The following is a 15,721-nucleotide window of genomic DNA, read 5'->3' on the forward strand; positions in this document are numbered from 1 at the left end:
TTCCCCGCAGATGCAGCACCTTGGTTGTGAATGAATGTCGCTGTCGCCACCACTGCCGCCATGCCTGCATGGTGTGTCTTGCCTGTCCCCCACCTCTGCATCTGCCCTGCATGCCAGCATGTTTCCCTGCACCGCGCAGGATACCCTCAGGGTCCCAGTGCAATATCCTAATGCTACCGACGCAAAAGGAACTAGCGACAGTTTATTTAGGACCGCACACTTTGTCCTCAGTGTGGACACCTTGGACACATTTGCGTTTCATTTCCTTTGCTTGTAAAATGAAGATACTGCCTACCTGACAGGGTTGCTGGGATGGTTGAGTGATGTTAATGCAAAGTACTTAAGAAAACACCCGAACAGATGTTTTCCAAAGTATTTCTTGCCAGGCAGTGGTGGCACAGGTCTTTAATCCAAGCACTCTGGAGGCAGAGGCAGCTGGATCTCTGAGTTCAAGGTCAGCCTCGGCTACAGAGTGAGTCCCAGGACAGCCATGTGGATCGAGCACCCGTTGGGGGTCTAATGCCAGATATCCTGCATATCAGATATTTACAATATGATTCATAACAGTAGAAAAATTACAGTTGTGAAGTAGCAACACAATAATTTGATGGTTGGGGGTCCCCACAACATGAGGAACTGTATTAAAGGGTCACAGCAGTAGGAAGGTTGAGAATCACTGCTGAGCTCTCCTCAGAGTCACTTTCCCAACCCTTGTCACTCAGTGTACCATCCTAGAGACCCTGGAAATCTCTGAGGTCGTCAGCTCCAAATAACCCTTGAGAGCTAGGAGACCTTGGAGACCCATCTGCATAACTGCCACACTGCCCAGCATACCCTCTTTACTTCTGGGATGGAGCTCCACTGCTCTCTCTGCTGGCTGCCTCTTTATCCCGTCCACAGTCTGAGTGCCTATTCTTTGTTCTTTTTCTTTCTTTCTTTTTTTTGTTTGTTGTTTTTTGTTTTTGTTTTGTTTTGTTTTTGAGACAGGGTTTCTCTATGTAGCTCTGGCTGTCCTGGAACTCGCTCTGTAGACCAGGGTGGCCTTGAACTCCTGAGTTCTGGGATCAAAGGCATGTGCCGCTGCTGCCACCACCACCACCACTGGCTGAGTTTCTATTCTTGAGTGGACAGAATCTACTTGACTTTTAGGTCATTTCCTGAAAGATGCTTATCAAGTCTGGCTCCTTTGTGGTTAAGTTTCTTGGACGCTAGCAACTCAGGGAGGAAGTGAACAAAGAGAGGGAGTCTAATTCTAAGTTTATGGAGTCCCTTAGAATAAAACCTAGCAGCTGGGTCGGCGGTGGCACATGCCTTTAATCCTGGCACTTGGGAGGCAGAGGCAGGTGGATCTCTGTGAGTTCGAGGCCAGCCTGAGCTACAGAGTGAGTTCCAGGACAGGCTCCAAAGCTACACAGAGGAACCCTGTCTCAAAAAGCCTAAATAAATAAATAAATAGAAACTAGCGCTAAATCTCCTTCCCCCTCTTTGCCACCCCTACAGCCACCACCTCCGATGAAGCCTTTATGTTCTAAGTCCTGTCCTCTACTCTCCTCTACTTCCAAGCAGCATGCTCCTTCCCAAGTGTGGGACACCTTCCATTGCTCCTCTAGAATCCCTCTCTTTCAAGAGTCCACTCAGATGCCCCTCCTCCAGGAAACCTGCTCAGATGCCCCTCCTCCAGGAAATCTGCTCAGATGACCCTCCTCCAGGAAACCTGCTCAGATGACCCTCCCTCCTCCAGGAACCTGCTCAGATGACCCTCCTCCAGGAAACCTGCTCAGATGACCCTCCCTCCTCCAGGAACCTGCTCAGATGCCCCTCCTCCAGGAATCTGCTCAGATGCCCCTCCTCCAGGAACCTGCTCAGATGCCCCTCCTCCAGGAACCTGCTTAGGTCCTTCTCCCTGCCCTTAAGCAGACCTATATTCTACTTTAAAGCCTGATACCATGATGACCTTCCCATTCAGTTTTGTGAACTACAGTGACCCCTCCCATAGGCAGTGGCTATGAAAACCTGAGGGAAGAGTCCCTTTCTCATTCATCTTGCCCCAGCTAGTGGAGTACTGTAATGCCCTCAAGTGAGCAACCCCCCACAACAAGACCACCAAGGAGCCAACTTCCTATGTAAGAACAAAAGGTTTCATTTATTCCAGCCTAGGCAGGGACCTCCCCAACACCACTTTATAGTAGGTGAAGAGAGGGAAGGCCCCCAGCACTCACTTTAAGGGGTTTATATAGGAAAGGGTCACATGCAGAATTTTACATATCTCGGGGGCTAGGGATGAGGTAAACATAAGGTTACTAATTGCTAACAGGATTCAGGGTATCTATAGAGACACAAATTTTTATTCCCTATGTCCTGCTTTTATTGACACATTCAGATTTATTGTTGCAGTCCTACACTCTCTTGAGTTCAACTTCTGGTCAATCAAGCCCATTACTCCTTGTATCTTGTTTTGCCAAGTCTAGGATACACAGATTTATTATCCCAGCCTTATCTTTCCCATAGGTTCAACTTTTGGTCAATTCAAAAACCGCTGGTCAGTAAATACCTCTAGAGGAAGAAGGGGAAGTGGAGAGAAACATCTTTCAAGATGGCTGCTAATTTCTCCCTTTCAGTACCAATAGATTGGAAGAGTAAGTAAACAAAAAGGTGGGTGGATGGATGGATGGATGGGTGGATGGATGGATGGATGGATGATTTACCTTAATAGAAATTTGAAGGCAGCCTGGGCTACATTGTGAGTTCCAGGCTAGTCTAACTACCAGAGTGAGATCCTGTCTCAAAAACAGCAGCAACAAAGATTTACCTTGACTGTTCCATGGTGCTATTAAGTTAGTTATACTTCTCTCCGTGAAAATTAAAATCTTAGGGCAGATCACATGATCACATGGTAACGTGTGCTACAACACCCTGCCCTGCTTTATCCCAGTTCATCATGGACAAGCAAGGTACATAGTGAGTACTTGTTCTGTGTGGGCCTGTGCTAGGCCCTGGGGACAGTTATTAAAGAACACTGTGCAGCTGTGCTTGGTGGCATAATATTACATGCCTGTGATCCTGGACTCACGGGGCAGAGGGGAGAGGATCACAAGTTTAGGGGCAGCCTGGGCTACACAGTGAGACCTTGTCTCAAAGAAGGATTGGGGAGGAGGAGAGGGGCAGGGGAGAGGTATTCTCCCCCTCCCCCATCTCCTCTCTCCTGCCCCTCTCCCTGCCCCTAACCCTTGAGAGAGAATGCTGTGCAGTTGGGATGGGGCGGCAATCTAAGGTGTTTTGTGTCCACAGGTCTCCACCAAGTCTGAACATGAACAGTTCCTCTCAGTGTCCAGTCCTGACCACTCATCTGGATGCACTTTCTCCCTTTCTCTCTTCTTGCATCTTGATTTCTTCAATGTTTATGGAGCCCGGAAATGGCCAGTCTTTTTTGTCTTCCCCCTGTGAACATCAGCTCATGAGTAGAGACCTCGTCTTTTTGCTCACTGCTGTAGCCCCATAGCCTAAACGGACACCAGGAGCAGGCAACAGCAGGTAGTTGAGAAACAGTGCGTATGGCCAGTGGTCTGCCTTCCACATTACTCGTATCCAGTCTGAGGTTAACCCTGTCCACTGTGGTTTTCTCTGCTAACACTGTATTTCTCAGTTCTGAAATCTGCATTTGGTTCTTTTCTCTATTTCAGCTATTTTTTGGTTTGGGTTTGGGTTTTTTGAGACAGGGTTTCTCTGTGTAGCTTTGGTGCCTGTCCTGGATCTCACTCTGTGGACCAGGCTGGCCTTGAACTCACAGAGATCTGCCTGCCCCAGCCTCCCCAGTGCCAGGATTAAAGGCGTGCTCCACCACCGCCCAGCTCGGCTATCTTGTCTTGTATGTCTTTGAATAGTGCAGGTGCAGTTGCTGAAAACTCATATTGATAATTCTATTATCTAGACCCTCCTCTTGGATGTTTGTCCTTTTCTGTTTTGTTGTCATGCTGTCCTCAATCCCTGTGACGGCTGGGCTGTTGTTTCCTGTTTCACTTTTGTGCTGGCTAATCTTATGTCAACTTGACACAAGCTAGAGTCCCCTGCAAAGAGGGAACCTCAGTTGAGAGAATGCCTCCATAAGATCGGGCTGTAGCTGGGCGGTGATGGCACATGCCTTTAATCCCGGCACCCACTTCGCTGACTTCAATTTCTGGAACCTGTATGGTGGAGGGAGAGGGCCAACCTCTGTTCTCCATATGTGGCCTTCGGGAGGTACCTAGGTTTAGAAGAGGTTGGGAGGTTGGGCCCCAGGATGGGATGAGTGTCCTTTTAAGAACAGGAAGAGGGCTGTTGGGATGACCAAGGGGTTTAAGGTACCAGACTCAAGAACAGGAAGAGACCAGAGCCCTGGTCTCTATAGTAAGGGAGGACGCAGAGAGAAAAAAGAACCACAAAAATGATTATTTTCCTCTTTTGAAGGTACAGAGTTTATGGCATCCTGTTAGATGAACCTGAGCTACAACAGGAACCAGGGAAACAGTTATGTCATTAAAACTAGGTTCAGCCAGGCATGGTGGCGCATGTCTTTAATCTAGCACTCGGGAGGCAGAGGCAGGAGGATCCCAGTGAGTTCCAGGCTAGCCTGGTCTAGAGCACTAGTTCCAGGACAGCCAGGGCTACACAGAGAAACCCTGTTTAAAAAAACAAACACCCCCCCCCAAAAAAAACCCAAAAAACAAAAACCAAACAAACAAAAAGATCCAGCAGTAAGGTATTTTCTTAATTAGTGATTGATAGGGGAGAACCCAGCCCTTTGTGAGTGCTTCCATCCCAAGGAAGCAGACTGAGCAAGCCATGAGGAGCAAGCCAGTAAGCAGCACCCCTCCATGGCCTCCGCATCAGCTCCTGCCTCCAGGTTCCTGCCCTGTTTGAGTTCCTGTCCTGACTTCCTTTGAGGATGAACAGTGAGTTCTGTAAAAGAGTAAGCCAAATAAACCCTTTCTTCTCCAACTTGCTTTTTGGTCATGGTGTTTCATCAAAGCAATAGAAACCCCAGCTAAGACCATACCTTCACCCTGCCACCCAGAGGCCAAGTGGTGAGCTTGCCTGCTTGTTTGGGTCTCCTTTCTTCTTTCTTTCTTTTTTTTTGGTTTTTGGAGACAGGAGTTCTCTCTGTATAGCCTTGGCTGTCCTGGAACTCACTCTGTAGACTAGGCTGGCCTCAAACTCAGAGTTATCTGCCTCCCGAATGCCGGGACTGAAGGCGTGGGCCACTGCTTAGGTCTGTTCAGTTTCTTAGGTATCTTTTCTGGAAGAGAGAAATACTTTCAGGAGCGAAACATCCCAAATGCAGCCTCCCTGCTCTCAGCCCATGCATTCTTTTCTACACTGGTAACTCCTCAGTATAGAGCCAGGGCTTGTCCATAGTAACCAGACCAGTCAGTGCCAAGGCTTGGCAGTGGGGGGAAAGTGGACACTTTAACGTTCACTCATTCTTTCAGTGGTCCCTGACACCTGTTAGTCCCATGTCCTACCCTCTGATGGGTTGGAGAGGTAACAAGTCCTAGCCCAGATCACAAAAGGCAGTACAATCTTCTGCGGTTGTCTATTGATCTGTGTCTTGTTTTGTTTGAGACAGGGTCTCCTGTAGCTCAGTCTGGTCTCAAACTCACTATGTAGGCGAGGATGGCCTCGAACCTCTCCTCCTCCGTAGGGCTGAGACTACAGGGTTGTACCACCACACCTGGTTTTATGTGCTGCAGGGCATGGAAACCAAGCTCTTAGGTCTTTGAGGGGAGTATCTTCCGAGCACAGTAGTCTTCAGGATAGCTGAAGCAGCTCTTGAAGGTGAAAGGACACCTCCCTCTTGGAGGGAGTTTCACAGAGGAAGCGGAAAGTTTCTCTGGGCAGGGGCTTTGGGTGTGAATACTGGGGAAGGGCAGAGGAAATGCCTGGTGTCATTTCCTGAGGCTGAGGCAGCCAGGGCAAGAACAAGCAGGGGTAGGTGAGGGCTAACTAGGAAGTGGTATGTATGTACAGGGTAGTGGAGGATGTTACCAAATGAGGTATGAAGCTGAGGAAGAAGGCTGGGGTAGGGGGTGCTTGGTCATTATACTGAGGAATTTGGTCTCCATCCCTGAGGAGAGGCATGGACTCTCCTGCTTTGTCAGGGCTCAGGAGTCCACCTAGATAAGGTGTCTGATGGAGCACAGCTATTGGGAGGTCAAGCCTGTAATTCTAGCACTAACTTTGCCTTACCCTCAGTTTTCCCATCTGTCAAATGGGGCTTTCTTAGAGCCCTCTCAGCTTGGCAACCTGTCTTCTGTTTATTCAAATACTGTCAAGACAGAATGTAGCTGCTCAGAGGCCAAGAGAGGAAATGTTTGAAACCTTACTTCTTTTCTTGGTTATGGACAGACAGCAGACATCTCTCCATGTCCAAGCCCTCATGACCCTTAAAGATGTTCCCAGAACCCTGATGTCCCGTCCCGTCCCGTCCCACCCCACATTACACCCCCACCAACGGTAGCGTCACCTCAGACCTCACATCTCAGGATCTGAAAAGGATACTTTGGGTATCAAATATCATGGGTTCAATACCCAGGGCTGGAAATATAACTAAATAAAAATGAGTTTTTATTAATTAAAAATAACTAAATAAAAATAAGCCAGTCAGTGGTGGTGCATGCCTTTGATCCCAGCACTCGAGAGGCAGAGGCAGGTGGATCTCTGTGAGTTCAAGGTCAGCCTGGTCTGCAAAGTGAGTTCCAGGGCAGCTAGAGTTGTTAACACAGAGAAACCCTGTCTTGAAAAACCAAAAGAAAAAAATAAATAAGTTTAAGGGGTTAGTGAGATGACTGGACGGGTAAAGGTGCCTGCCGCCAAGGTTGGCGACCTGAGTTCAATCCTCAGGACCCACACTGTACAAAGGAGCAAACCAACTCCTGAAAGCTGTCCTCCAACGTCCACACACACACAGTGGCACGTGTGTGCCCCACAGTGATACTTTTTAACAAGTTTACATCCAGGCTGGAGAGATGGCTCAGCGGTTAAGAGTGCACTGGGGCTCAGCCCTGCTAGCTTCTTTTCAAAAGTGAGGAGAAAATTGTCCAGTCGGTGGCCAGTTTTCGGCAGGACACTCTTGGGTTTTGGCACGGGCCTCTGATTTCCTGCTGCTGTGTACCTGCTACTTCCTTGGCTCCCAGGCATCCCAGGAGTCACCTCTCCCTGGGAGAGCAGGTGAGAACCTTCGGGACTGAGGGTAAAGAGCAAAGAAGGAGATCTATGGGAGGGGGTGACTGTCACACCCCACCTCCACTTCCTGCCTCTCTCCCTTAAGCTTGATTCTCACTTTTTTATTCCTCTTAGCTTTATCACAGGAGATCAAGGTCCCTAAAGCCACCCAGGTTTTACCTAGGCTTGTGACGAAGGCCCTGACCCTATAAGACAAGACCAGGGGAATCCCCTTCACCCTGTGGCACACAAATACAACGCCAAATAGACGAAGCCAGAGAGAATGGGTGAGGCAGGAGCTGGGCTGCTGAGCCAAGGAATCAGGATAGGGAGTCAAGAATTAATCAGGGACTGGGAACTACCCGCCTAGTTTGTGTGAGGGCCTCAGCATCACATTAAAGGGCAAACAAAACCACAAAAAGGACTCCATCAGTGCACTCGAGAAGAGCCCTGGAAGTTCCATACATGGCTTAGGCATCAGACAGACCTGGACTCAAGTTCAAATGATACATTGGTTGTGAACTTGGACAAGTCATTTTTTTTTCATCAGCCAAATGGAGATAATTCTTTCCCAGCATCACTGAGACCGCAGTTGTTGTTGTTTTTTTTTTTTTTTTTAATAAGTTAGAGCACTATCCAAACAGTCTGGGGGACTCTCCCATAGTGCTGCCTCATCCTAGTTCCTGGGTGCTAGCCTGCGTTTGCCTGCTTGTCCTCACGGCGGTGCCCACTCATCCCTCCCAGAGTGCCATGAATAACTTGGCTCCTTTCTTCACCCAAATCCCAAAACACGAGGGCCTAAGAGACTTCAGGAAGGGGCTGGAGAGATGGCTTAACAGTTAAGAGCACTGGCTGCTCTTGCAAAGGACCTGGGTTCAATTCCCATCACCTACATACAGCCAGCTCTAGCTCCAGTTCTAGGGCATCTGATGTCTTCTTCTGGCCTTCCCAGGCACCACGCATGTACATGATGCACATATGTACATGCAAATGAAACACACACTTTTTGTTTTTGTTTTTTTGAGACAGGGTTTCTAGCCCTGGCTGTCCTGGAACTAGATCTGTAGCCCAGACTGGACTCAAACTCAAGAGATCCACCTGCCTCTGCTTCCCAAGTGCTGGGATTAAAGACGTGCACCAACACTGCCCAGCCCCCCCAACACTTTTTTTTAATTTATTTTTTCAAATATTTATTGAAAAATAATCCACTTGAGGTGAAGAGCCTGAGGCCCAGAGGGAATAAGGCCTGACTTAAAATTAACCCATCCTCAACACCCTGTCCTGAATCTAAGTGATCCTGAGCTTTTGCAAAACTGATGGCAGTATCCACCCCACTCTCTTAGTTCCTTTGTCTGTTTCTAGACAGGCCTAAGTAGCACAGGCTGGCCTCAAAGTCACTGTCTATCTGTGGCTGCCTTTGATCCCTCTTCCTGCTTCTACCTCCCCGAGTCCTGATATTACAGGAACTCAGTCTTTCTACCATTTATTTAACAGTTTCTAGTGTTGGGTATTATTACTACACAGGGGGTTTTGTTGATTTGAGACTGGATCTTACTATTTAGCTCAGGCTGTCTTGGAAATCACTATGTAGACTAGGCTAGCCTTGAACTCGTAGAGATCCACCTGCATTTGCCTCTCAAGGTCTGGGATTAAAGGCATGCTTCCACATGCCTGGCTAGTACTCTTTAAAATAAATAGTGTGGCACTCTCCTTTGATCCCAGCATTCAGGAAGCAGAGACAGGCTTGTTGTCTCTTTTTGTTTCTTAGTGATTTATTTTTATTTTATGTGCATTGATGTTTTGCCTGTATATATGTCTGTGTGAGACTGTTGGATCTTCTGGAACTGGAGTTACAGATGTTAGCTGCTATGTGGGTGCTGGGAATTGAACCCAGCTTCTGTAGAAGAGCAGCCAGGGCTCTTAACCATTTCTCTATCCCCTTGTTGGCTCTTTTTAAAATAAGTTATCACCCAGCAGGGTGATGGAGGCCTGTAATTTTGGCACTCAGGAGTCTGAGACAGGAGGATCCTGAATTTAAACCCAGCCAGAGTGATAGAGACCATGTCTTAAAATATATAAATAAAATTAAGGATTATCACTGGTGTGGTGGTGGTCCACGCCTTTAATCCCAGCACTTGGGAGGCAGAGGCAGGAGATCTCTGTGAGTTTGAGGACAGCCTGGTCTACAGAGGGAGTTCCAGGACAGCCAGGGAGGGCTACACAAAGAAACCCTGCCTCAAAAAAATAAAAAAAATAAATAAAAATAAGGATTATCACTGCATTTGATCCCCCAGCATCTTCTCGCGCTCTCTCTCTCTCTCTCTCTCTCTCTCTCTCTCTCTCTCTCTCTCTCTCTCTCTCTCTCGTTAAAGACTGAGGTCGAGTTGTCAAATGACGAAAGCAAACTTGCGTGGCCCGGACATGGTTCCAAGCCCAGGCAACGCTGTGCACTGCCCTCTTCTCACCCTCATCTCCTGCCTGGGAAAAGTCAAAATTCAGCTACCAAGTCTTGGAAGCTTGAGGCTAGTTCCATCCACCCACACGTTTGAAAGAAGGTAGCTCCCTTCCCCGCCCCCAGGCCCGCCTTTGCTCCTCCCCTCACCCTCCCTGTCTCCTCTGCCTCCTAGTTCAAAAGCATCCAAACTCAAAGAGGCCTGCAGACAGCCCTGAGCTCATCTCTCAAAGCTGCTACCGGAGCCCAGGAAGATCCAGAATGAACGGCTTCCTCCTCGTCTTCACCATCAGTCTCCTGGTGGCAGTTCAGGTAAGGACATTCCTTAGACCCCTGCCTCCAACACCAGGCCTCTACTGATGGGCTGGGCTAGGGTCAGGGAGGGAGTGCAAGACCCTGGGGGAGCTAGTCTTCTACCACCAGGACAGAGCTAGATGGTCACCAAGAGACCACCTGGGACACCAGGAGGGCCTGTATGCCTGGCCTTCCACTCCTCTTAGCCACCACAGACTGCCCTCGGGGAAGCCCATGGTCCCATGTGGGGAAACCTCATAGGATGTCAGCTACATGGAGGCCCTCAAAGGGTACTGTGCAATTCTGTTGAGGAGAGCTGCAGGAACAGTCCTTTTAGCAGGGGTGAGGAGGTGGCTGAGAGACTACCGCAGGAGGCAGGCGGTCCCTGCCCCTGCTGTGGAGAAGCCTTCGTGTGTGGGACTACAGAGACGGAAATCTCTCAGTCAGTCTCTGAAGCACTCTGGGAGGCAGCCTTCGTGGCACCTGTGTGCCCAGAGGGACCTGGTTAATAGAGGAAATGGAGCCATCAAGTTCTTGATCAAGAACATCTCGATCAAGCATCAAGGGCAGTTTGATTGGCACCAAAACTAGTTTGATTCCCATCAAGAGCAGCTTCAGTTGCTGCCCGATCAAGCATCAAGGACAACTTGTCACATCTGGTCACTCTGTCAGTGCCCTTTTCACCCAGCCCTGGCTCATGTGACACTCCAGGCTATGATGGACTCTTCTTGACAGGAGACACACTGGAGTACCACAGACCCAGAAGCACCCCCATGTCTCTGGTAGGGGGAACCCTTCCTCAGGCTCAGGTCAAGGATGGGTTTCTGCTTCTCTCTGTGCTGGAGAACCTGGTGGCCTGAAACATGACAGGAAATTTCTGTGGGGATAGGAGAATGACAGGGCCAGAGATGGCTTCATCACTGCCTGTGATGAGGCAGGAAGCCAGACATCCCAACAGGGCCTATGATGGAAGCTTTCTGGAGGCCTAGAGTTGGGGAAAGGCACTAGGGGGGATGAGTTCTTTCCATGAGGTTCAAAGCCTCCTGAGCCCCACAATTCTCTTGTAGATACAAACAGGAGTCTTGGGACAGAATGATACCCAAGCGAAGCCTCCGACTCCTGCTGCTGGCATCACTATCAAACTCCCTGCAAAACCTGCAAAGGGTGGAGCCCCATCACTCATCAATGTGGGTGCCTGCAGCTTCTTCTTTTTCGCCAACACTTTCATGTGTCTCGTCTACCTCGGCTGAGGTGATGATGTCGCTTCTACAGCCCTGTGCTCCTCAAACAGCTACCACCATCAGTAGCAAGAGACCCCCCAACCCAGTCCTTGGAAAGGGTTGACACCAGAGATCCCAGGAAGTTAAAATTGATGGCCAATGGCCAAAATGGGGAGGTACTAATGGAAGGGGCCAAGTAATACCCAGCTGGGGCTCAATAAAGTTATGCTTATGCTTAGAAGGGACCCCACATGTGGTCACTGGTCACTACTGATCCCAGGAGTCACGTGTGCAGCAGCATTAGGAGCTTTGTGTGGTCATTGGCAGGGAAGGTGCTACCAAGGCACTCCCCTAGGTTCCTACCTTAGAGTCACCTTGCAGGGACAAGGACAGGAAACTTTGTTTCACTTGTGCCTGAGTATTTGGGAGGGGTGAACCCAACACCCCCCCACACACACACACACACACACTTCTCAGGCCCTCGACACCTCAGGTTCAGACAGTCTCCCACCCCATGACCTAGGTGTCTTCATAATGACAGATGCGGGGAAATCATAGATTATTTGGCTCTGTCTCTCTCAACATTCCCAGCTGGAGTATTGTCGACCCAGGAGCACCCCTATATCTGGGAAGGTTCACGGAAGAGCATCTCATGAGTCACCTGCCCCCATGTCTTCTATCACAGGGCTAGAGGATGAGGAGGCAAGAGTCACCACCCACACCCACAGCCAGAGAAGGCAGGAAGGACAAGCAGCTCCTCTAACCATGCGCCCCTGCTGGGCCTGGGGCTGGTGTTTGGAGCTGAAAAGCGAGAAGGAAGCCCAGACTGGTCTCCAAAGGCTCCTGCCTCTGTGTCTTCCCAGGAACCTGGGCCAACGGAGGACTAGGAAGGGTAACTAGGATGACCTGACCTGTCACCTAGCTAGGGACCCAGCCCCTTCTCCTGGCTTTTCTGACTAAGGCCAAACCTTCAGGCTTTGAGATTTGAGTTGGAAGAAGCAGGGAGGAACCCAAGGACAAGGCTTCTTGGGGTGTCGACCCCCCTCATCTCTTGCCATGCCCACTCACACACTGAACATTGAAGTTTTCACCCTTGGACATATCTGTAATCCTAGAATACTTTGCTCTGCCTCCTCTGTCTGACTTGGCTAACTTCTCATCCTGTGTGTCAGCTAAGGGTGCTTCTTCAAGAGAGGAAGCCTTCCACTTCTGCGCCCTGAACACCCATCAGAATCCTGCTCTGAGATGGGCAAAAGGGACTCAGTTAATGGTTGTGCCCCGCCCCCACAGCCAGGGAAGCCGAACCGGGTGACACACCAGTTAGTCTGGTTCTGGAGCTCCCTCTGGTGATGAGGGGAGGCCGTGCAAGGAGGGAAACCAACCTGAGGAGGGGCCAGAAGGGCAACGGGGGTGGGGGGGTAGGAGGGGTGAGGGGGGTGGAGGGCCATCTTCCTCCTTGGCAAGATGCAAAGAGAGATGACAGCGGCGTGATAGAAAACAGCTTATGTTACAGCAACAATCTATAAAAAACATCTCATCCCAGCAAAAGTCTCCTGCAGCAGGAAACTGGCAGTGAAGCTGTTCAAAGTACGTGAACAGTCCAGATCTGGGAAGGCCTGTCCTTGGTAGGTTCCCAAAGCACCACATGGTCCCGGTCATAACCTCGGCCACCTGAGGGTGAGATTGAGAGGTGGTTAGGGTGCTGGAGACAGCAGTGTTCCCCAGTCCCCTTGGGCGCCCCCTCCCACACACATAGCCTACGTTACCCTTCACATCCAGGATCTGGCCTTCAAACATCTGGCTGCAGATGTGACCCAATTCACTGATGCTCCAAGTTTGGCGTGGTAGGCGGCTCTCGGCCCATAGCACTACTTTGGAGCCTGGACTAGGAGGTCCAATCACCTGTAGGCTCATGGTGGGGGCCATCTGAGGCCCCAGAAGATCATCAGATTCTGCATTCCCCACAGGAAACCTCCCATGCTCAAGCAATCCTTCATACACTGGATTGTTGTTGTTTGTTTTGTCGTTGGGACAGGGTCTTACTCTGCAGCCTTGGCTGGCCTGGAGTTTACTATATAGACCAGGCTGGCCTTGAACTCATAGATATCCAACTGCTTCTGTCTCCTGAATTCTGGGATTAAAGGTATGCACTGCCATGCCCAGCTCATAAACTGGTTTTGAATGCTGCTTTTACAATTGTGGTCCTAGGCAAGTCTCTTTATCCCTTTTTAAATTTATTTTATGAGTGTTTTTTTTTTTCCTGAATGTATGTCTGTGCACTACATATACACCTGGTGCCCACAGAGATCAGAAGAGGGCATCAAATCCCCTGGAAAATGGAGTTAGGGATGGCTAACTCCATTTTTGTTACAAGCATCATTTTTGTTCTGGGAACTGAACCCAGGTCCTCACAAAAACAAGTGCTTTGAACTGTGTGCCATTTCTCCAGTTTGCGTGAGAAAAAGAAAAGAGCCCCATTCTCTATTTCCTCCATGCATCTTGGATCGAATCGGCCTTCAACTTCCCAAAGTAGGTTGGCAAACCTGGAGCTGAGCAGAACCAGTTCCGGAATCATACCTGGTTCTTCAGCAGTCCATCTTCATAGTACCAGACGCAGCTGCCCCCGGCTCGGGGCTCAGAGACCACTACACGGCCTGCTTTCATGTCTTCCACGTGGTCAGGCACTGCCAGGAATCCTCCTAGCGCTGCATTCCAGAGGCGGAAATAGGCTCGGCGCTGATGGTGAAGACAGGCTGAGAGACTGAATGCAGCCAGGGATGGATGCCCACCCCCCCCCAACCCTGGACCCCCTAGGAGACCCACACCCCCAAACCCTCCTTGCCTCCAAACTTTTCTCGACCCTGCTTCTAAGTCATACTTTTTTTTACACACTCATACTGAGGGCACATGTGTAACACATGTGCATAGTTCTGTGACCACAGACACCTACACATGTACCTAGGGACCCTTGCAGATATACTTGCAGTCCGCAAGGAGGCACAGTTTACAGAAGGCACGAGCAGTTCCACAGGTCCATGCAGTCATCACATTCATACATCATAACTGACACAGATCCTATCAGTCTGCTCGGTGCCAAGTACCTATGCTTGCTCCAGGTACAGCTAGCTGATTGTAATACAGACAGACAGACAGACAGACACACACACACACACACACACACACACACACACACACACACACACACACGGAAACCACGATCCCTGGAGCGACAGTGCTTGCCCAAGACTGCAAATCAACTCCTTGTCTACTTCCCTGGGCCTTTATTTCCCCCCAAGTCAGACATATTTGCTAGGATTTTTTCCAGAATTGCTGTCCTAAGAGTCTGTAAACAAACAGACTAAACACATGCCCTCATACATGGATGTATATGCTCAGAAGGCTCTCAGGCAGAGGCATGAGCAGGCACACACACACACACACACACACACACACACACACACACACACACCCATGCCCATACACACAAAAACATACAAATCCCCTCCAGAGTACTTAGAAGCATGACCTCAAATGACATACTCTTAGATGGGCACATGTATATGTGCATACACACACACAGACACACAGGCCACAGCCATATCCTAGAAATATATGTGTGCAGAAATGAAGTCAACTTCTTGACAAGCAGGTACAGACACGCACCCTCACAGGCAAGCTTCATGCTTCCCAAAGCCAAATGTGCCAACCACTGGTAAGTGGTACATGAGATGATTTTCAGTTCTGGGTCAATCAGCCTATTGCATATATCGTATGGTCCTTGAGGACAAGGACAAAGTTGTTTCGTTTTCAAGTTGATTTAGAGGAATCTACTGAGATGACAATGTACGAAGAAGCTAAGGACAAACCGTGACAGAAGGACACAAATGTCAAGCTTTGAAACACCCAGAGGTACATGGGGACAGGCATCCCCAGAGGCACTCACGCTGACTGCTACCTACCTGCTTGATGGGGTAGAGGGAGCCCACCCTCTGGGTACCACTGTAGGTCAGCCAGTTGGTGATCTCGCAGCTACCCACTAGCCACTGTCGTCCCCGGAAGTCACTGTGCTCACACACTACCCAGCTGCACCCAGCCGATGCCAGAGACACAGAGGAACACAGACAGACAGACAGACAGACAAGGCACAGGTGTTAGAAGCACTGCTTCCTCTTCCCTCACACTAGGAAGAGGGCCCGCAGTGGGAGGAAGAGGCTAATAAGTAGATTTGGGGTTTTGGGGACCCAGCATCCAACCAAGCCCTGAGAGCCAGAGGCCCTCAGTCCACACTACTCTCCCTCCTTCCTGGCCTGGAGTGGGGTCCCCAGCCCACCGTCCACCCAACCCTGCCCCCCCCCACTCACACGCCACCCTTGACGCGCACAGACAGCACATGGTTATTGAAGCCCTCAGCCTGAAGGCTTCGAACCTCCGCGGTCAGCTCGATCTCCTTGCCCTCGAAGCACTCCAGGCCGAAGAGGGACAGGGAAGGCTCTGAAAAGTGCTGGGGCCAAGAGAAGGAGAAATGAGGCCATGAAATCCACCAGCTCAGGCTCTGTCC

At 49.8% G+C, this 15,721-nt stretch overlaps 2 protein-coding genes across 2 annotated transcripts in view; one reads left to right on the forward strand and one right to left on the reverse strand.

The window, feature by feature from the left end:
• The first annotated feature begins 1,795 nt into the window (after positions 1 to 1,795).
• Positions 1,796 to 12,589, forward strand: LOC128096051 (CAMPATH-1 antigen-like). Its single transcript, XM_052715144.1, has 3 exons — positions 1,796 to 2,636; positions 9,825 to 9,961; positions 11,011 to 12,589. The coding sequence occupies exons 1-3, from the start codon at positions 2,594 to 2,596 to the stop codon at positions 11,191 to 11,193; spliced, it is 363 nt and encodes a 120-aa protein (XP_052571104.1). The 5' UTR covers positions 1,796 to 2,593; the 3' UTR covers positions 11,194 to 12,589.
• Positions 12,590 to 12,651: 62 nt separating this feature from the next.
• Positions 12,652 to 15,721, reverse strand: part of Crybg2 (crystallin beta-gamma domain containing 2) — a 29,431-nt gene continuing 26,361 nt past the window's right edge. The window contains exons 18-22 of the mRNA XM_052715134.1: positions 15,525 to 15,664; positions 15,123 to 15,246; positions 13,741 to 13,899; positions 12,930 to 13,089; positions 12,652 to 12,834 (exon numbers count right to left, since the gene is read on the reverse strand). Coding sequence (XP_052571094.1) covers positions 12,746 to 12,834; positions 12,930 to 13,089; positions 13,741 to 13,899; positions 15,123 to 15,246; positions 15,525 to 15,664 — 672 coding nt within the window. The 3' untranslated portion in view covers positions 12,652 to 12,745. The remainder of the gene's footprint in view (positions 12,835 to 12,929; positions 13,090 to 13,740; positions 13,900 to 15,122; positions 15,247 to 15,524; positions 15,665 to 15,721) is intronic.

This window comes from Peromyscus californicus, unplaced genomic scaffold (assembly GCF_007827085.1).
Source record: "Peromyscus californicus insignis strain IS unplaced genomic scaffold, ASM782708v3 Scaffold_5__1_contigs__length_169319896, whole genome shotgun sequence".
In the NCBI taxonomy this organism is placed as follows: Eukaryota; Metazoa; Chordata; class Mammalia; order Rodentia; family Cricetidae; genus Peromyscus; species Peromyscus californicus.